The following is a 23505-nucleotide window of genomic DNA, read 5'->3' on the forward strand; positions in this document are numbered from 1 at the left end:
GAGTAATATAAAAGGAATCAAAGATGATAAAGGTGACATGAAAATTGAAGATAAGGATACCCTAGATGTCTGGAGTAATTACTTTGAAAGACAGGAGTGGTAGTGAAGATTTTGGAAAAACTGGTTAGGGCCCACATTCAGAAATGGGTTGACAGTGAATCTCTATTTTGCAATGAACATGGGTTTACTAAGGGAAGGTCATGTTTTAGCAACTTGCTCACATTCTGTAACAATGTTACCATTGAACTAGGCAAGGGGAATGGATACACCATGATACTTTTGGATTTTGCTAAGGTTTTTGACAGAATACAGCATGGCAGATTGCTGCATAAATTGGAGAATATGAGTTTGGGTTATATAATATTAGCATGGATAAGAGGATGGCTGACTGACAGATATCAAACAGTGGTATACGGGGGATCTGAGTCTGCAAGGTTTAAGGTAACAAGTGGTGTACCATAAGGATTAGTGCTTGGTCCACTGTTATTCAATCTGTACATTAATGATATTGGGAAGGATTGGACAAGCGACATACAGTTATTTACTGATGATGCAAAGATAAGTAGGGTAATCAGGAATGCTGCTGATATGCAGTCTTTGCAGAATGATTTGAATAGGCTGGAATTGTGGGCATGGGAAAATGGGTGTCAGTAAATGTAAAGTCATTCACTTCGGAATGATTAGATATCCAATGTCTTATTATATTGGTGGGATTAGGCTAGAAGAAACTGAAGAGGCTAGGGATCTTAGAGTGTTAATAGATAGGAAGTTGAAGTTTAGGGGCCATGTGGCAAAGATTGCAAATACAACTCAAAAGATAATTGCAATGCTGTAATGTAAAGATAAGGATGTTATGTTGCCTCTTTACAAGGCCTTGATAAGACCTCACTTGGACTATTGTGCACAGATCTGGTCTCCTGGTTTCCAATGTGATTCTGATATACTGGAGAGAGTACAAAGGAGAGTTTTAAAAATGATATCAAGATTGTGGAATACTGATTATGAAGACAGATTGAGAATTTGTAGACTGCAGACACTAGCAAACAGAAGAAAGAGGTTGGGGGGGTGATATAATTGAGACTTACAAACTTCTGAAAGGATCATACAGGATTTCAATTGATGGAATTTTTAAATTTATGGAGGATGGGGAAAGGACATCGTTGGAAGCTGAGAATGAAGGCTGTCAAGAAGGGTGTGAGGGCTAGATTTTTCTCTCAGAGGGTGGTGCGTGATTGGAATGGATTGCCATTGGATGTTGTGAGTGCAAGCAGTGTGAATGAATTCAAGAATAAGTATGATAGCTGGTGTGTGTGTAGTATGTGGCCTCCCTTGATGAGTCTCTGACTCCCTGGAGGTCTCTCTTAATAATAACAATAATAATAATAAAGACTGTTAAGTGAACCAAGTACTGACAGAACCATAGTAGAAAATTTTCAAGAGGAGTACATATTAATACTTGAGATAGAAAAAGCTGTCAGAAACTTGAAATGTGGAAAGGCAGCTGGAGTGGATGATGTTTCACCAGAAATGCTTAAGCGTGGAAGTATAAAAGTTCTGCAGTGATTACAGTGCATAATTCAGAGGGCCAGGACAGAAGGTTGAATTATCAACGACTGGAGTAGAGCTCTCATAGTACCCATCTATAAAGAAGAGAATAAAGTTAAATGTGAGAATGACAGAGGAATTTCTCTAGTGAGTGTTCCAGGTAAGATTTATGCAAGCATACTTGAAATGAGGTTGAGGAAGACTGTGGAAGAGAAACTTGAACAAGCAGGGTTCAGGCCAAATAGAGGTTGTAAAGATCAGATTTTACTTTAAGACAAACAGTTGAGAAATCATGGGAAGATGACAAAGATCTGCACTTGAGTTTTGTAGATCTGGAAAAGGCATATGACAAGGTGACCAGAGGAAAGCTTTTCAAAACACTACAATTATATGAGGTGAATGGAACATTATACAGAGCAATCCAGGAAAATGGTTTAATGTAAAATCAGGGGTAAGACAAGGTTGCACATTATCTCCACTCTTATTCATCATCTATATGGATAACATTATGTGGCATTGGGCTTGATATTACAAATGGAGATGTCAAGCTCAGCTCTGCTTTATGCAGATGATGATGTACTCCTAAACACATCTAGTGCAAGTCTTCAGAATCCTCTAATTAAATCAAATAATAGCTGTAACAAGGCATGAAAATTATGAAAATTAAGAGAAACATAGAAAACTTAAGCTGCATTCTGAATGGATCCTATAGAAAAAATATTTCAGCTATTTATACACAGTTTTTAGAAAAGATGGCAGGCTAAATCTGGAAATAGAGAAAAGAATAAGCATAGCTTGTAGGGTGAGTAAACAGCTGAATAAATTTATATGGAATAAGAGCGAAATCAGCCAAAACACCAAACTAGCAGTATACAAGACAGTGTATAAACCAGTTTTAAGTTATGGATCTGAGAGTTGGGATAGAAATAAAGCACTTGATCAGAGATTAGAGAACACAGATATAAGGATTCTGAGAAAAATTAGGAGTGAACGGGTGCCATCGATGACGTGTCAGCAGAGCTAATCTCAGGTGGTATGGCAATTAAAACAAAAGAGGTAAGAAAGATTAGCAAAGGAGGTGCTTGTTGCCAAGATGGCAGGTGAGAGACCAGAGGAAGACCAAGGTCTAGGTGGATTGATTCAGTCAGAAGTGTTGGATTCTGATTATATAGAGATTAGAGTAATTATTATTTGGTTCAGAATCCCACATGATCTTCCATCACAAAGGCTAGACTTGTAAATATTATTTAATGTAAACAACTTATTTTACAATTTAATATTCATATAACTACTTTAATTTTGTCTAATATCTAATTATTTAATCAAAGATATATGTATTAATAATGAGAAGACTGTATTTAAATATTATTAAGTTTATTTTATTTATTGCTATATTAATATAAGAGTTTGTATTTAATAATTTAACTGTGCATTAATTGAAATGTAAATATTCTCTATTTATTCCTGTTTGTAAAGTTTAACGTTATGTAATAACTCAATTTTATTATATTTTGTTTTGTTGTCATGGAAACGTATGTAAGTGAGCGAGTACGTTTTGGAACACCACGTGAGGTTTATTGAAAAGAGTTTTAGAAAGAAATCACGAGAAGAATTTAGGCGGGAAGAATGGATATAAAAAGGGAAGAATGCTGAAATTATTTATTAGAGATTTATAAGAGAGAGATTGGCATTAGGTTGGAATCGGAGCATTCGAGAATCACAGTGCGATAATAGCGAGTCGGCAAGTCACTTAAGCAGCTAATAAAGTCTACTAGTCGAGAGGCGGTTAGCTAATAAATTGTAGAATAACAATTATAGCTACGGAAGACAGCTGAGTGACTACTAAATAGACTAGCGATATTTGAGTTGAGATTTAATTTCAGGGCCAACCTGACAAGGACACACACAGAATCTTGAAATAAAGCACGGAGTTACTAGAATAGTAGAGGCTGTAAAAATTGAAGTTTACCGCTAGCTGTGCTTAGAATTATAGTGCCTGAAGAATTAATTGAATGCCGGAGGAATGAACAACTGTGCATATAAAACCTAAAGTTAAGGAATTATTGTGTATTGCCTTATTTCTTGAGTGATCAGTAGTACTTTATGCAACAACGTTTGTTTATATGTATTGTGACGGATGATTAATTCAGTTATTGCTTAGAAGAATTTATTTAATGAGTGCCGTTTACTGTTTAAAATGTTTACAGTTGTAAAAAGTGTAAATGTATAAGTAGATGAAGATAGAAGATTATCGGTAAGATTATTCCAACCATTAATATTCCTATACAGAGAAGTGTGTGAGTTTCATCCTAGAATTTCCCTATACTAACAGTAACTATTTCGGAAATTAGCTGAAGTGTAAATTTAAAAGTGTTTGTTTGTGAAGAAGTGTTACTGCAATTTTTGTCGTATTTGGAACTTAAAGAACTGTGAGAAGACTGTATTAGATAACAGATTTACCATCGTCTGAGTTTGTATGACAGTATTATCAGAAAGGCTGAAGTGTTTATAATAACTTATTTAGTATTTTGATCTTAAGTGTATAATTTGTGATTATAAAATTAAATATTTGTTTTTGTTAATCAAAAGTTGTATTTTGCCTGAATCTCTTTTACTGCACCATTCATAAAATATTCGAACCAAAGCAGGTAAATTAAGTAAGTTAAATACTCGGCCAGTATATATTTTAAGGAGAAATAGTTGAAGGTTGATTTTTCTTCAATTCTTGAACTAATTCAGATATAAAGTGGCGCAGTCTTTAAATATAAATTTTCTTTATATTTGAATTAGAAATCAACTAGCATCCTTCTATTTTGTTTAAGAACATCATAGTAAATAACATGTCGGATCCAAGGTATAGATTAAGACGAAGTAGGATCCAACAGAAGTGCCTTAGAAGTATTAGATGTCAGATATGATAATATCTAACATCTAATACTATGTTAGATATGATAATATTGGAGTGCTTCCAAGTAATAGACTAATTTGGAGGAAAATTGTGAATAGGAGATTAATAATAATGTAAGCTTAATCATGTTGTGCTATCATAGTAACCTGACATCCCTTGGGGGTATATATCATACCTTCCTCTAAATTCATTCACACTAGATGCACTCACCATCTTTAAAGGCGAACTGTTCCACTCCCTCACTGCTCTGTTCTGTGAGAGAAAACCTAGATCTTATCCCTTTCTTGACTGAACAAACTTAACTCCCATCTCACCCCACCTTTCACATAATGAAAAATTTTATCAGACACTATCCGATAAAGCTCATTCAAAAGTTTATAGACCTCTATCATATCATCCCTCTTTCTCCTGTTAACCAGTCTGTAATCCACATACTTGCAATCTGTCCTCATAATCTAAATCCCATAATCCAGATATAATCTTTGTAACTCTTCTTTGCATCTTTTCCACAGCTTCTTTATCTCCCTGGAATCTGGAAGACCAAATCTGCACACAATAATCCAAGTGAGGTCTTATCAAACCCTTACAAAGAGGCAAAATGACTTCCTTATCCTTACATGCCAAGTTCGCTTCAACATCAAAATTACCCTCTGAGTTGTATTTGCAACTTTTGCTGACCTTTGAACTTCAAATTCCTATCCACCAATATGCCAAGATCCCTCGCCTCCTCAGTCTCTTGTAGCATAACCCTGCTAATATAATATGCTACCGGAAATCTAATCATACCAAAGTGCATAACTTTACACTTACAAACATTAAACTGACCACCATTTTCGTTTGCACAAATTTCCAGCCTATTCAAATCATTTTGTAAGTGCTGAATATCAGTAGCTTACCCGATTGCCTTGCATATCTTCATATGAATGGCAAACAATTGCACATCTGATGCTAGATCCTGCCTAATGCCATTAATGTATAGATTGAACAATAATGGTCCAAGCTAAAACAAAACATGACCTTCCTTTAGTAAACCTATGCTGCTCCTTGCAGAGTATAGCTTGTTTGTCTACCCATTTCTGTATGCGAGTTCTTACCAATTTCTCTAAAATCTTGACTACCACACCAGAGATACTGATAGGTTGGTAGTCAGACACATCAGCTTTTGCACCACCCTTGTACCATGGAACTATCATACATACCTTCCATTCGTGAGGTATTATTCCTGAGTTGAGACTCAAGTTATACAAATATGTGAAAGGCCTAGCCAATTTGCCTGAATATTCCTTTAGCAAACAGGCTGATATTCCATCTGTCCTTTTAGACAAATTCTTATCAAGGTTATGCAACAGCTTTTCATAGCACTGTGCACTATGTTACATACACTTGGTTGATATATCTTAGCAAAGTGGGCACTTATTAATTGAACAACCTCATTAGCTTCTGACACTCGAGTACCATCTGCATTCAATAAAGTTATTCTTTCACATGATGATGATCACAAATCTCAGTTTTTAAAATTTTGATTATATCTAACTTTTATTGATGGTGATGGAATGAGCTTGCTTATAGGTACTTGTCCATGCGAGTTTCTTTCCTATAGACTTCTAATGATAATCCTCCAATGATGTTTTCATTGACAAAGATATCTAGGAATGGCAATTTTCTGTTCTTTTCTACGTCAAATGTGAATTTTATTTTTGGATATTGATTATTCAGAAAATATACAAAATCTTCCAGGTCTTTGTAGGTGTATTTCCCAATGATAAAGATGCCATCCACATACCTCCACCAGACATGTAGTTTTAAGTTTGTCTGAGCTATAGCTGATTCTTCATATTTTTCCATCCATTAGAGACAATAGATGAGCCCATTGCAAGACCATATTTTTACTACATATGGTAATAAAATTTTCCTTTTCAAGTGAAGAATGAATATTTTAGCCAATGTTGGAAGAGATGCATGATGTCTGGAGGAAATAAGTTTTCAGGTATATCTATTGATTCTTCAACAGACATTGGTAATTAATGAAACTACATCTAAACAGGCTAACATAGCTGGAGAAATTTCAATGTTTGAAAGTTTATCTACAAAATGCGTTTAATTTTAAGTAGGAGTCTATATGTTTGATGAGGCTTGAGGAAGAATTGTTGATGAGAATTTGTTGTTTTTCTGCTTTACAGTTTTTGGCAAGGAACTTGTGGGAATAAGGAAGTACTGCTGATGTTTTAGCAAAAATCTCTCCAACAGTGTCAGCAATTGGGATATCACAATTCAGCATCCAATATGTTCAAGAATGGAGAATTAGTGATTTTTTCCTGGACTTCTTTTTTAACCCTTGGTTACTCTTTTTGGAAGTAAAGTAACCAAGGGTAATTCATCATTTTGGAAGTAATTCAGTACACATGTTCATGGAAGATGTGTACTGAATCCAGAATACTTTCTTGACTGCAACAATGCAAAAAAGTGGAAACTAACTACATGTTTTGGGAATTGCAGTTGTGACAGCTAGTGTAATACACTGTCATATGACACTGCATTGCTGACAGGAGATGACTGTAGTAGAATCAATTCTGTTAGGGGGAGAGAAGGCCAGCCAGTCATCTTGCTTGATTTTCCATCATATCTGTGATGTAGCGTATGGTTACCCATGCAGAAGAGTGGATATCACGGGGGAAAATGATCATTCCCAAATAAGTTGTCATCAGTTTCCCTTAAAAAATGGATAAAGGGAAGTTGAACAGACAGTTAAGTTGATGGCAGTGAATGTTTGGGTAGCCATATGGAAGAAGGTGTTGTTTCCTGTGTTTAAAAGGGAGAGGTGGTTGTTGTGAAGCACACTCCACAACTTTTCCTTTGATATTAGTTCAGGCACTACCCCAAAGAGTTTTGTGTGTTTATATCCTCCATTAAAAGTAAAGGGGGTAGTAATTGCAATATGATATCAAGGTAAGCCTGAAAGATATCCACAGCAGGAGGTAAAAATGCAGCATAATTTTATTAGAGATCAGACTGAGAGTCAAATATGCAACTGCCTCTATGTTTGTATTAGTAGGAGTTGCTGGAAGAGGGTATTATTTTTCACAAGGACTGCAACTCCTCCATAGGCAGGTTCATTCCCTGTCCTGTTCTTATCGAGAGTGGCAACATTTTATTTTTTTGTTTTTATTTTATCTATATTTTTATTGATTTTTTAAATTAGTGGATTCTCATTTAGTGGGATCATTTTTGGCATGTCCTCAGAAATGAGTTCTGATTTTTCTCTTTTATATATTCTATAGAGAAAGCAGACAAGCAAATGGGCTTAAGTATCTGTAGGCAAAAGCAGGTTGGTTTATACTTCTGCAAGAGAGCCTTGATATCATAGATGTTTTGATGGAATCCACAATAATTCCACTTTAGAAATATTTTCAGGAGAAATATCCAGATGTTATCAAACTGGTATTCCTCTAGGGCACTATGCATACTAGTTATTCTATATATATTAAACAAAGTATCCATGCCATCTATTAATGGATCTGGAGGCATGATTTTTTAAATTAGTGGATTCTCATGTAGAGGGATCATTTTTGGCATGTCCTCAGGAGTGAGCTCATATTGATTTTTCTCTTTTATGTGCATTCTATAGAGAAAGCAAATCATACTATTTAGGGATATTGTAGTTATGAGAGGACAGAATCGAAGTGTCAACGTCCCTACTGAACACTTTCTTTGCAGTTGCCTTCTTTATGTAAGATGATTACATTGGTGGTATATTGCTCCTTCACCCTTCTTATAGTAGAGGTACTACTCAAGTTTTAATAATAATAAATAAAGCTGAATTTTTAAACAGTGGGATTGAGAGCATCACAAAAAAAGCTGAGAAGATCGTACATTTTTTGAAACTATCGTATGGAAAAAGCACAGTTATTCTAAAGAGAGTAACTTATTTTAACAACCACTGTTTGGACAAAAATGTCAATCAATAGCTAATGAATATTAATTGTCCTTTTTTGATTGTGACTAACATTTATACAGAATCCCTACTTTAAAAAGCATTTGTATATTTTTTGATTTATTTGGTATAGGTAATATTTTAATAGGGACCATAATTATTGGTTATCCTTGGCAGATTATATTATCAATATCAAATAACAGCAAGTTTTCAATTTGATATATTAAAAGAATTTTTATAAATAAATTATTTATAAGAATTTTTATAACATTTAGTTGTCTCATGAAAATGATGCAGTACTTGCATTAACGTATTAAAAGAAAGTATCAACTTAACACTACTTTACCTACCTAAATATTACAATACTGCAACTAAATTATAACTCCACCATGGGATCCTTAGGGGTCTTATGCCAGTCCCAAGCCTGGATAAAGGAGGAGGGTTGGTCAGATGAGTGTCGATGCTCTGACCGTAAAGAAAAAACATGATTGTTATCTGATGCCTAGACAATCAACAGCTACAACATGCTGGCTCGGGCATCGCCAGGATAAACAAGGCCCGCGATACCAATCGAGCGATTGGGGTTGGATCGAAAAGTGGGATACCGAAAGGAAACAGAAACTGAAACTAACAGAACTGTTATCAGTAGGAACGTGGAATGTGCGGACACTCTGGATGTCAGGAAAATTAGAACTACTTCATGAGAAAATGAAGAGATATCAGTAGGATATACTAGGATTGGCAGAGATGAGATGGACATCATCTGGAGAGATCAATGGATGCGAAGTAATATGGTCAGGACATGACACCATGCGCAAAGCAGGAGTTGGCTTCCTTCTTAGCAAAAGAGCTTGAGAGGCACTGTTAGGCTACAAACCAGTTAATGAACTAATCATAATAGCAAGATTTTAGGCAAAGCCATTCAACATATCGATAATTCAGATATATGCACCCACATCTGACAGCACAGATGAGGATATTGACTTATTCTACAAAGATTTGACAGAGACAATAGAAACAATACCAAAGCAAGATGTGCTAATTATTGAAGGAGATGGGAATGCCAAAGTTGGAATAGATAATGATGGTTGGGAAAGAGTCATGGGAAAATATGGTTTCGGAGAAAGAAATGAACGAGGTGAAAAATTGTTAGAATTTGCTGTGGACCACAAGATGATGATCTGTAACACAAGATTCCAACAAAAGGAGTGTAGAAAATGGACTTGGCGATCGAATGATGGGAAAACCAAAAAGATGATTGATATGATTATGATTAAAAGAAGATGGATATCATCAGTACAGCAACGTCGAACTTTTCAAGGAACGGATATAGACTCGGAACATAGTTTAATGATTGCAAACATCAAGATGAAATTAAAAAATAAATATAAACCCCTACATCAGAATAGAAGAGATACAGCATGAATAAGTGAAGCAGAAATAGGAAGAAGGTACAGAACAGTGTTAGAAGAGAAACTTAAAAGTGTGGAGAAAGAAAAAAACTCGAATTTAAGAGTGAAAAGAGTAATGAAGGCGATAGAAGATGCAGTTGAAGAAACAGTACCAGAAGAAGAGAAGATCAAGAAGAAATGGATTACACAAGAAACACTGATGTTAGTACAGGAGAAAAGAATGTTGAAGATAAGAAGGGATACATCAAAACAAATAGAAGAGCAATATAGAAGTAAGTGTAATGAGGTGAAAAAAGCAGTCAGAATGGATAAGATAAAATGGTTAGAAGCCCAATGAAACAATATAGAACAGTACTATGGAGAGCATAAAACAAGGGAGGTATACGAAATGATCAGAACCATTAATAGAAAGTGGCAACCAAAACAGACCACAATTAAAGATGAAAAAGGCAAAGTATATGAATAAAGAAAAAATTGTACAGCAGTGGACAAGATACTGTAGTGAGTTATATTAAGAAAAACTAGATTCAGATAGCGTCGGGAAACTGACTGAAGAATTGAAGCAGATATCACTACCAGGTAATGAGCATGATATGAACATTTTAAGAGGAGAGGTAGAAAAAGCAATAGGACAGCTAAAACACAACAAGAGTCCTGGTAACGATAACATTACTGGAGAAATGATTAAATATGGTGGTGAAAGTATGGTTACAGAAATGTAGCAACTATGTAATATGGTATGGAAAGAAGGGAAAATGCCAAAGGAATGGGTGAAATCAATATCAGTAACATTATACAAGAAAGGAAATAAGCTAGAATGTAAAAATTATAGAACAATTGCCTTGATAAGTCACTTTGGTAAAGTGATGATGATCATATTGATAGAAAGATTGAGAACACAATTGGAAGCATACCTTGCAGATGAGCAAGTAGGATTTAGGAAGGATAGAACTACAATTCAACAGATTTTGACAATGAGGTTAATAGCAGAGAAAACTAGGAGAAAAAACAAAAACGTATATATTTGCTTTGTTGATTTTCAGAAAGCATTTGACAGTATTGACCAGAAAGTGACATTAGCAGTTCTGGAATCCTATGGAATTGATAAAAAACTAATAGCTATATTAAAAGATGTTTATCAGAATGCAGTGGCAGCAGTTAGAATAGGTGATGATTTGGAGAAATGGTTTAAAACAAGCAGAGGTACTAGACAGGGAGACACAATATCACCAAGCATTTTCATCGCACATTTAGAAAGAGCAATGGATAAAATGAAAGAAAATGCCAAAGGAATATCTGTACACGGAATGAGAATTAACAATCTGAGATTTGCAGACAACATTGTTATTATTGAAGAAGACGAAAGAGAACTACAAAAGACACTGAAACTGTTAAATGAGGAAGGGAAGAGATTTGGACTTGTTATGAACTTTGAAAAAACAAAGACAATGGTATTTGGTGAGAAGAACATGAAACAAAAGATACAAGTGGATGGAACTAATATAGAAAATGTAGAACGATTCACATATTTGGGAAGTAAACTGACATATAACTGTAAAAAAGAAAACTACAAAAGACACTGAAACTGTTAAATGAGGAAGGGAAGAGATTTGGACTTGTTATGAACTTTGAAAAAACAAAGACAATGGTATTTGGTGAGAAGAACATGAAACAAAAGATACAAGTGGATGGAATTGATATAGAAAATGTAGAACGATTCGCATATTTAGGAAGTAAACTGACATATAACTGTAAAAAAGAAAACTACAAAAGACACTGAAACTGTTAAATGAGGAAGGGAAGAGATTTGGACTTGTTATGAACTTTGAAAAAACAAAGACAATGGTATTTGGTGAGAAGAACATGAAACAAAAGATACAAGTGGATGGAATTGATATAGAAAATGTAGAACGATTCGCATATTTAGGAAGTAAACTGACATATAACTGTAAAAAAGAAATAAAGATCAGGATTGCAAAGGGAAGAACAAATCTGTAACATCTGGAAAAGCAAAGTGATCAGTCTGCAAGCAAAACTAAGAGTATTGGAAACATGCATCTTCAGCGGTGTACTGTACGGATCTGAAACGTGGGTAATAAATAAGGAATCAAGAAAAAGAATTTTGGCATTTGAAAGAACTTGTTACAGGAAGATTCTAAGAATAGGATGGGTACAGAAAATCACCAATGAAGAGCTCTATCAGACGATACAACCAAAAGAGAATCTAATGCAGAAGATTATAAAACAGAAGCTGCAATTATTTGGACACATCTGTAGAATGAGTGAGGACCAGAAGATAAAGATATTTATGTTTGGTATTTTGGATGGTTTAAACAGATGAGTAGACCATACAGAGAATGGATAGACGATATAAAAGACTGGTGTGGAATGGGTGTACAAAAACTGCGACACTGTGCACTGGACAAAGAAAGGTGGAAGAAGATAATGAAACAGGCATCAGACATCAACGGGCAGTGAGCCCATGGTTCGTGATGATGATGATGAACTATATCATGCAAATACCTATCTAAAATAAATAACAGGAATCAGCAACAGTTCTGTTTTTGATGTCCCCCCACCCCTCCCATTCTAGTATACATTATTCCAATCTTCTTATCTAGCCTAGTCTAGAATTTGTTGGATATCCTTAACTCTGTACTGGCAATCAAAAGAATACATGGTGAACAAATAGCATAAATTGTCTGCAACATTTATTACCTAAAAGACAAAGAATCAAATTGACTAATCTCTCAAAAGTATGAGAGATCAGTTTAAGAATTTCTTCATTTGAGACAAAGAGGGATAAATTATATGAATGAATTCTTTTTTTATTAATATCTTTTACATAAATACAAAGTACAGGAATTCTGCAAGTAAACCAAGAGTTATACTATAGAATGAATACACTGAAATAAACATGCATATATAAAAAAATTTTAAATTTATAACTATATAAAATGTGCTAATTAGTTACCCTGAAGTTTCTTGAGCACAGCCACTTCCATCTTGAGCACTTGCTTTGCTTGTTTGGCTGATTCCAGCTTCAGTGCAACAAGCTCCTTGGTAACCAAATCTAGTCCTTCGTATATTTCGCCAAAACCACCACCTCCAATTTTCTTTACCTGAATGTAAGTAACCAATTAAATTTTAGTTTGAGAATTCTGATGTCAACAGATTAGTAAACAACATCACAAAAAAATGTATAAAAATATTATTCATTAAATTAATTAATAAATTCACCTCGACCCTAATATTTGCATTTGTGTATACATTATTAGCATATATATTTTTATTTACTGTGGAAGAAAGGCTTTTTTTAAAACCATTTTTCCCATCTTTACTGCATTAAACTTTTTAGCATTTTTATCATCTTTAAACGACTCCTATATAAATACAAAATAATCTACATATTTTGATAGCCTCTTTAATTGGTTCTGCATGTGCTTTTACAGTTATGGCTTGTTTCAAGAAAACATACCTCTTAAAGGGCCATGATTTCAAGTAAGGTGATGTGGACAATTAGCAAACTGGTTCAACTTTCTTAAAAGACTTTTTTTTTTATGTTGCTCTCATCCACAAAAGGTTTCTTTAAACCTGTAGTACATTAAACCATGGATGGGCTTCTGGGAAAGGTTCAGAATTAAGTAATATCACAACAATATTGTCAACTCTAAGAACAGAATGAGGGAATGTGATTTTATGATGCTAGTAACAAACGATCAAGATAGAAATCAGAGATAAAGATATAAGTCAAATGTGGACATAAATTTATTGCCAGCATACTAATAAATTATATTACACAAACAATCTGTTATAAATTTCTTACAAATTAAATTGCAATATGTTTTTGAAAAAAGTTAAATTTCCTAAGGGTTAAGAAATTAATGTACAGTGCTTATAGAAAACTATGCACAGATATACTGCAATATGGAATATGTCCATCCCAAACTGCGATGCAGCTCTCACGTCATATCATGCCTAGCACAAAATGATTCAAGAGTTCTTGAAGCAATCTGATCCATTCCTCCTTCAGAGCAAGTATTTCTGGAGGAGGAACAGGGTAATTTTGAGCAGCAATACATCTTCCCATTGCATCCCAAATGTGTTCCTATGAGACTGAGATCTGAGGAAGCATTCTGGCCACTCAATTCAATTAATATTCTTGGTCTCCAGAAGTATCTCCACTGCTCGTGAACGATTTGGCATGGCACTGTCAACCACAACAATGAATTCTTTGCTTATGGCACCATGGAACAATCAAACATGATGAAGAGCTTCATTGCAATATCATTCAGCAGTCAGAGTCCCTTTTTCCAGCACTTGTAGCCTGGTGAATCCATTAAGCATAATTCCTCCCCACACCATTACCTCAGCACCACTGTTATCCACCCCTTTCAAGAAAATTCTCACGATGGTAAGCAGTACCACTTTCACAGCAGATCAAGTGTCATCTAGAATCAGAGAAAAGACTAAAATGACTCATCTGTAAAGAGTACATTAACCCATTGGTGTCTTGTCCATTTTTTTATAGATACAGCACCACTAAAAATGTGCTCTATGATGAACTATAGCCTTTGGGTGTATAGGCATTCTCTCACAGATGTCTTGCCACAGTTTGTCGAGATATCCACGTACTTGTGTTTGAATGGAGCTGACTTGCAAGCTGAGCTACTGTGGTGTATTAATTATGTTTTGCTATTATAACCAAAAATCTGTCTATGCTCCAAGGTAGATGGAGGGCAACCTCTTAGCAAATGTCTGGAACACATTCCATTGGTTTGAAAAGCTGTCCAGAGCCAAGATACAATGCTATGTGAGATTCCAAACTCTCTGGCAATATCAGTAATTCTGCAGCCTTTTTCAAGCTTTCCAATAATTCTTCCCTGTTTGAAATCATCTAGATCAGTGGTTCCCAAAGTGGGTGGTACTAACCCCCCCCCCCCCGGGACACTGGAACAATCGGGGGTGGGGATGGTAGTGGCCTCATGAGCAAAAAGAGGCATTGAATTGAAGTAAGAGGAAAGTGAAAGTATATAAAGGACAAAAATTAGGTACTGAAAAAAATTTATCAAAAATTTTGATGATATAACTTGTATAATATAACTAAAGATCATAATGGTTGCTTTATTTTCCAAAGAAAAGTACAAAATGCAAGATGCAGCCAATCAGTGTTGAAGTCCGACAACAGGTTTTAAAAAGCAAAGTGTTGACAGGTGTGCACTTTCAAGTGATTGGGATTTTACAAGTCCAGCATGCATCAGTATGAACATGTGCATGTCATGACTTGTTCACTGTATATTACTATAAATATTATTATTACGGGCGACTCCAGGGAGTCCGTAGACTCATCGAGGGAGACCCTACACATCATTTCCACACAACTATACGACATTCTCACAGTATCTATCATACCTTGCCTTGAACTCGCTCACCGTCATAGCACCCACAACAGACTCTGGCAGCTTATTCCACTCATTTACCACTCTAAAAGTAAAGAACCCGGCTCTAACACCCCTGCTAACTACTCTGGCCAAGCTTCCATACGTGTCCCCTAGTTCTCCCACCACCAGTCCTGATCTCAAAAATATCCTCTGAATTAATCCTATAGAAACCCTTTAGCAATTTGAATGTCTCAATCATATCTCCCCTTTTCCACCTATCAACTAATTTCTGCAACCAACAAATCTTCAACCTGTTCTCATATGGTTCATTCCATAGACCCGCTATCATCTTAGTCACTCGCCTCTGGATCCTCTCCACCTCCTCCCCATCAAAAAGGAACCGAGGTGACCAAATCTGGGCGCAGTAGTCGAGATGAGGTCTTATCAAGGCTCGGTACAGAGGTGCAATATCTTGCTTGTCTCTACTCGTCAAGGTATTTTTCAACAACCAAGTGAGTTGATGAGCTGATTTAGCTACTTTTGCAATGTGTCCCCTAAACTTCATCTCCCTACCCACCAACACTCCCAAGTCCCTGGTCTCATCAATCTCCTGGAGTACAGTTCCACCAATGTGGTATACTGCTACTAATCTTTTCACCCTAAAATGCATAACCTTACATTTTGTCACGTTAAATTGACATCCATTCTCCTTTACCCAGAACTCCAATCTAAGCCATCCTGCAAGATTTTGACATCTTCTGCATTCACTATCGCCCTACCCAACTTGGCATCATCAGCAAACAAATGAACTGTTCCTCTTAGATCCTTCCCTATATCGTTAATGAACAGATTAAACAGCCAAGGTCCAAGAACCCTGCGGCACAACACTAGTCACAGGCCATCATTTGGACTCTACTCCTGAATATACTACTCTTTGATATCTCTCCATCAACCACCCACCTATCCATCTAACCAACCCTATATCCATTCTCATATGTTGTAGTTTACAGATTAGAATTGCATGTGGTATCCTGTCAAACGCATTTGCCAGGTCCAGCAGTATCACTGTAAACCCATTATCCAGTTCAACCGTCACCTTGTTATAAAACTTAAGTAACTGAGGCATGATCTACCTTTCACAAAGCCATGCAATCCCCCAATATGGTATCTCATTTTCATCAATCCATTCCTGTATTTTTCCCTTCACTACTTTCTCCAAGACCTTGACAACGACTCCTGATATGCTGATCGGTCCGTAATTTGCAACCGTAGTCTTGGATCCTCCTTTATGCAGTGGAACTATTTTCCCCTCTTTCCACGCCTTCGGGACTAAACCAGACCCGAGACTCAGATTAAACAACATGGTCAAAGGCACTGATAATTCTTTAGTCGCTTCACGCAAAACCCGTGCCGGTATACCATCCAATCCCACAGAGGTATTCACATTAAGGTTCTGTAATAAACTATTCACCTCCATTTCGTTCATCACAATTCCCATATAAACTAATGGTTCCTTCATTTTTTCAATGTCACCACCTGGATGATATACTTTTGCAAAGTGCTTGCTCAGTAACTCCACTATATCGACTGATTCAGTGACCTCCTTACCATCATCATTCCTTAAAATCATTTTGCCGTGTACAGTTTTTTTTCTTGCTTGCAGCATATTGAAAGAACTGTTTGGGATTCTCTTTAGCTTGCATAGCTAGTTTCCTTTCATAATCCGCTTTACTTATTTTTACCACACTCGTTACACTTCTGGCCTGCACTTTATACTGTTCGTGTGCCTGCAGGTCACCCCTTTCTTTAAATTCCCTCCACAGTTGTTTCTTTTTTTTTGCAGCTCAAGCTTAATGGTGTTATTCATCCATTTAACCCATACTTGTTTTACTATTCGGACCTTAGGTATACAAATAGCCATAACCTCCTGTAAATGCTCCTTGACCACTTCCCATGCTCTATGGACATCCAGCCCTTGCAGTTGTACATGCCATGGCACTGATCCAAGCAATCTCCTCAGCTTGTCATACTTGCCAGCACGGTAATTCCACATATACCCTGTCTTAACCGAAAATTCCACACCTTTAGCCACCTTCCAGGTCAAGACCTTATGATCACTCTCACCAATAGGTGGCAACATGGTCATATTCATTAGTCAAATTTTGAGATGCTATTACCAGGTCAAGCACTCTCACACTCCTAGTATTTTCAATTACATGCTGTCTCAGATAGTTATCCCTTAATAATTGAATAAAATCCATTTCCTTCCTCACATGTGTCCTCTCTTCCTTCCAATCAATGTTACCATAGTTGAAATCCCCAATAATAATTACCCTTCTTCCACTCATTTCATCAATTTGTTTATGCACATTAACTCCACTATCTATTCCATCACCTGGTCTGTAGCAGCACCCAACTGCATATTTTATTCTGCCAGTCTCAATCTCACACCAAATAGCCTCAAATAAGCTCTTTTCACTATCTGCGATACAACTTCAATTCTCCTTGGCTGCAGTCATCAGCTATCATCAATAACACCCCTCCCCCCATTTTATTCTCTCTGTCCCTCCTAAACACACTATATAACCTACACATTCTATCCCACTAACTATATCATCTTCCATCAGCCATGTTTCACTAATGCCAATAACCTGTGGCCAGGAAGAGCAAATCAAGACCAAAAATTCTTCCTTCTTGTTCCTAATACTCCTGACATATAGTATACATGAAGTGCAGTGACCCCTTTGTCCCACCCCTATGTTGATGCGTTATTCTAAATATCCCATTCCCATTTTTTGTCCTTAGTACTGGCTCGGGTACATTATATAGATTCTTACACTCAACTGTCTCACTGATGTCCGCATATCCACTCCCCCCCCCGCCCCTCCTCGGTAGTTCTAGTTTCCCTGGTTCTGCACATCCATTTTCACTTCATTCAGCAACACTTTTTCCAGTCTCCGCACACCAAATCCATTCAAATGCAGGCCATCCATCTTGTATAAATCTTTTCACCCATCAAACTCATTCCACACGTCCACGAATTCCACACCACACCGTCTGCATAACCTGTGCATAAAGTCATTCGCAATTATGGCCCTCCTAAACTCCTCTCTGTCATACCGCGGCAACGGACTCACCATGCTAACTCTGTTTTCTTTCGCTACCTTTAACAATACTTTCAAGTCCTCTCTCACAAAAAATTTATCTCCTTTCAATTCATTCGTACCCGCCACAACTATCAATTCTTTCACCCTCTGTATTTGTGCTCTAATATTCTCACTTACATCCTTAAATTTTGCACTCGGTAAGTACAATTTAGTTAAATTCCCATCTAATTATAGTTAATATCATGGCTGAACCCAAGACGAAATATACATTGAATATTTGAAATACGGCTTGATTCAGTCACCTACAAACAAAACATTACAATGTGCCTGATTTGCCAAAAGTTTTTTCCTCACTCGAGTTATCCATAGTTGATTCTTGGATGTCTCGGTCCTAGTCTTCATAGAGTTCAGTATAAAATTCCTGAATTCTTTTGATTACTGCACCTCTATTTCTTATAAGTTCACCATTTTTTCCTCTTACAGAAGCTATTTCCTTTGTTCCAACCATTAATGTTTGTCTTAGGATCTTTATATTACTATTGTTTTCTATTGTTTCTTTAATTTTTAATTAAATTTTTAATTTAATTTCAAGAATTATTATGTGCTAAAAATTTGCTAACTGACACTAAAGGAGAATCGATATTTCACACATTGGAAGAGTTTTTTAAAGAAAAAGAAATCCCTCCGAATAATATCTTGTCAGTTGCTACTGATAGTGCACCAGCGATGGTAGGGTGCTATCGCAGTTTTATTGCATATTTCAAAGAGGCAGTGCCAAATATATTCATTATACACTGTGTGATTCATTGTCAACATTTAGTTGCCAAATACCTGAGTGATTGCCTACACAGGCACAGGTCATTACATTATGTAATTACAGCAGTCAACAAAATCAAAAGTCATTCAATGAATGAAAGATTGTTTTGACAATTTTGTACTGAAAACGATTAAGAATTCAGTCACTTGCTGCTCCATACAGAAGTTTGTTGGCTATCAAAGGGTGCCTGTTTGAATTAAATTTATAAACTCTGACTCGGTGCTACAGTTTTTAGAAAACAGAGATGATTCTTTATGAGCCAACTTGATTAATTTTAAAAGTGACACCTTCTTCATGTAGCTTCCTCAGTGAGAGGGTGCAGCACCATGTCCTTCCAGTTCTCTCTGTTGGTGGCTTTCCTTTTTGTTTCTGCATAGCCATGTGATCCTGTCCATGATCCTATATCTTCAAGCCATGTCCTTCATATTTTGATTCTTGATCCTTTTCCCATAATTTTTTCCTTCTAAAACTGTTAATATCCTCTGTCCTGCTGAGCCTCTCAGTACATGTCCTGCCAATCTCATCTTTCTCTGGATCATTTCCTGTAATAAAGATCTCTGTGTTCTCACTCTCTGTAGGACATTTGTATTTGTCATATGTTCTGTCCATGGGATTTTCAGAGCTCTCCTATAGCACCACATTACCACATTTCAAAGGCCATTATCTGTTGCCTTACTCTCTTCTTGAATATCCAGGTCTCACTTCCATATGTGAAAATTAGCCATACTAATGTTCTTATCATTCTTTCCTTTGTCTCGATACTCAGAGAACTTCTGAGCAGATCTTTATTTTTCCAGAATGCATCTTCAGTTATGGCTGTTCTTATTTTTATTTCTTTATCTTGCTTTCCATCTGCAGTAAAGTAGGTGCCTAAATATTTGTATTCTGTTGTATGTTCAATTTTTTCATATTGTTTATGAATATTTCTGGCTCGGATCTGCTTTCTTTTGAGATTTTCATAAATTTGGTCTTTTTTGCATTTATATCTAATCCAAATTATTCACCTTCTTCAATTAGTAGCTGCAGTAATTTGATTAATTTGTTCTGTTTTCTGCTATTAGAATGGTATCATCAGCATATCTAAGATTGTTGTATTTTATACCATTGATATTAAATCCTATTGTTTGTTTTTCAATCTTTTTCATCACTGTCTCACTATAGATATTAAATAGATTTGGTGAAAGGATACAACCTTGACTAACTCCTCTTTTTATTTTCACTTCAGAAGTCTCAGAGTTAAACAGCTGCATTTTCTGTTTGGTGTAAATCATTTTTATAATCTTAAGTACATGATCTTCTATGTCTAATTTATCTAATATATTGAGCATTTTATTATGTTTTACCCAGTGTGACATAGCAACATAGCTTATTTTTATTATTATTATTATTCAGGCCTCCATGGAGTCAATAGACTCATCTTTCCTAGGAGGTCCTTCCTAGGAAACACAAAGTCTATCAAGACTCATTGCGAGAGATCCATCCTAGGAAACACAAAGCCTATCATACCACTCAAACTCTTTGACCGTTCCAGCTTTCACCACTCTATCAAGCAATGCATTCCACAGTTCAACCACCCTCCATGCAAAGAAACAACTCCTCACCCACTTGCTCACAGCTTCCATTCGTAACTTGCAGGGATGGCCCCTTGTCATCACTCCTTTCCACTGTTCAACCAAGCGAAAGAAATCCCTGTAACGACCTCTCAACAGTTTAAAAGTCTCAATCACATCACCTCTCCTTCTTCTATCTACCAAACTCTGCAGTCCACATTCCCTCAGCCGATCCTCATAACTAACATTGTACAGTCCTGAAACCATCTTTGTTATCTGCATCTGTACCCTTTCCACAGTTAATTTATCCCCTTCAAATCCTGGGGACGAAATGTGAGAATAATAGTCTAAGTGTGGTCTGATCAGCGTTTTATACAATGGAACGATAACTCTTTTGTATCTGCAGGTCAGCGTCCTTCTCGGTATTTCACCAATCTTCTGTGTGAACTGCACCGCCTTTGCAAAATGTCCCCTGAATTTCAGGTTTCTATCAATCATCAACCCTAGATCTCTTGTCTCCCCTATTACCTACAGTACAACTCCTCCCATAGAGTATGAAGTGTCCCAAACCTCAAGATCTTACATTTTGCTGCATTAAACCAATACTCCCATTCATTTGTCCATTTATCTAGCTTATTCAAATCCTCTTGCAGGGCTACCACATCTGCACTATTACTAATAACCCTTCCCAGTTTCACATCATCTGCAAACATCTAGAGTATGAAATGTCCCATCAATGTGCCTCAAACCTCAAGACTTTACATTTTGCTGCATTAAACCAATACTCCCATTCATTTTCCCATCTATCTAGCTTATTCAAATCCTCTTGCAGGGCTACCACATCTGCACTATTACTAATAACCCTTCCCAGCTTCACATCATCTGCAAACAACTGAATATCCCTATGCAATCCACTGACAATGTCATTGATATAAAGGTTAAACAACATAGGTCTTAATACTGAGCCATGTGGGACCCCACTTGTAACCTTCTGCTTCCTTGAAACTTCCCCACCAAACACAACTCTCTAATACCTATCGGACAGCCAATCCTGAATCCAGTTGACCAACCTGACATCCAAACCCATGTGCTGCAACTTAAATATCAGCTTATCATGTGGCACCCTGTGCTAAATCCAAGAAAATGTCAGTATATGCCTATCCCTCATCTAATGCTTTTGTAACTTTATTATAAAAGGCTATCATATTAGTAAAACAAGAGCGACCCTTAACAAATCCATGTTGACTCTCACGGATAATATTACTCTCATCTGCCCAATGCTGTATACGGTCCCTCACTAATTTCTAAAAGATTTTAACAACTACTGATGACACAAATTGGCCGATAATTAGACACTTCCAGTCTGCTATCGACCTTATGCAATGACACTATCTAACCCTCCTTCAATTCCCAGGGCACCTTAGCCAGACTTTCATTGAAAGTCAGGTCAAAGGAGCTCAGTTCTTTAGCACATTCTCTCAAAACTTGTGGTGAAATACCATCCAGTTCCACAGCTTTACTGACATCCAGAATAGTCAGTATTTGGAATACATTCTCCTCCTGCACCTCTAAACCTTGAACCTGCCCTATCCCTCTAGTATTAAAATTTACTACTCCAGGATGAAATACTCCAATTAAGTGTTCATTGAACAATTCAAATATGTCCACTGTATCAGTCACTCTATTCCTATTTTTATACCGCAATGCCATTCTTCCACAATCATTTCTCCTCCTACTGGCCACATAGCTGAAAAATTCCCTAGGATTTTCTTTGGATCTTAGTGCCAATTTCTTCTCATATTCCAGTTTCGCATTCCTCACCATACTAGTCACTCTCCTAGCAGGAGTTTTATATTCTTCATGCATCTGCTCTCCATCCCTCTCCTTATATCTCTTCCATAACCTCTTTTTCACCTGCAGTTCCTATTTCATATTGCTTGTCATCCACTTTACACCAAATTTTGTTCTCTTCTTCACTTGTAGAATAAGCTTACTATTGCTGCTAACAAATATTCCTTCACAATTTCCCAAGCACTAATGATATCCCAGCCTTTCAATTCCTCCCACCATGAAACTTCCCCAAGTTGATATCTAAGACTATTATAATCACCTGCCTTATAATTCCACATACGTTCCCATCTCTCTGACACTCCTGCATGTCTATTCATCTTCCAAGTCAAAACCACATGGTCATTCTCTCCAAGGGGGAGAGATGTCATCTCAATTATTATCAGCTCTTCTGATGCTATGACCAAATCCAAAACTCTTGAACCTCTTGTTTCCTAAGACATTTGCCCCTCAAGAATTCTAGAAATTCCATTCCCTTATTGCTACATGCACCTTCCTCTCCCCAATTTATACTGCTGTAGTTAAAATCTCCCATAATAATCATTCTTCCTGCACTTGCCAAGCTCAACTGTCTAAGCATCTCCTAGTCCCCACCCTCTGTGCTCCTTGGTTTGTAGCAACACTCCACTAAATATCCTGTCTTGCCCACCTTTACCTCACACCATATGCTTTCAAAATCATTAGTGTCACTGCCTTCCAAAGCCTCCACTCTTAGAGGACATAAGTGGTCACTTATTATAAGCAGTACTCCACCACCATGCTTTCCCTTCCTATCCTGCCGAAAAATGCTGTACCCTGCTACTTCTATTCCTGTTATTCATAATTATTAATTGACTTAAGGAATTCACAACGTACAATAGAATATAATTAAATTAAACTTTAATATATATTTCCAATATTTCATGATGTATGTCTCCAAAATTTGGGACAGTCTCATGCAACTAAATTTGTCAAGGTTTGGCATGTTTCTTAGGGCTGAGGTCGATAGTGGATGGCATTGATTCCC

The 23505-nt window shown here is 36.5% G+C and overlaps 1 protein-coding gene across 7 annotated transcripts in view; it reads right to left on the minus strand.

The window, feature by feature from the left end:
* Positions 1-23505, minus strand: part of LOC150101326 (tau-tubulin kinase homolog Asator-like) — a 324567-nt gene that overhangs the window by 166499 nt on the left and 134563 nt on the right. For all 7 annotated transcript variants that reach the window (XM_090400432.1, XM_090400438.1, XM_090400431.1 and 4 more), the window contains one exon: positions 12771-12918. In XM_090400432.1, coding sequence (XP_090256558.1) covers positions 12771-12918 — 148 coding nt within the window. The remainder of the gene's footprint in view (positions 1-12770; positions 12919-23505) is intronic.

The sequence above is a fragment of the Typopeltis vanoorti genome, chromosome 11, assembly GCF_054136105.1.
Source record: "Typopeltis vanoorti isolate ZY-2024b chromosome 11, IOZ_Tvanoo_1.0, whole genome shotgun sequence".
NCBI lineage: Eukaryota > Metazoa > Arthropoda > Arachnida > Uropygi > Thelyphonidae > Typopeltis > Typopeltis vanoorti.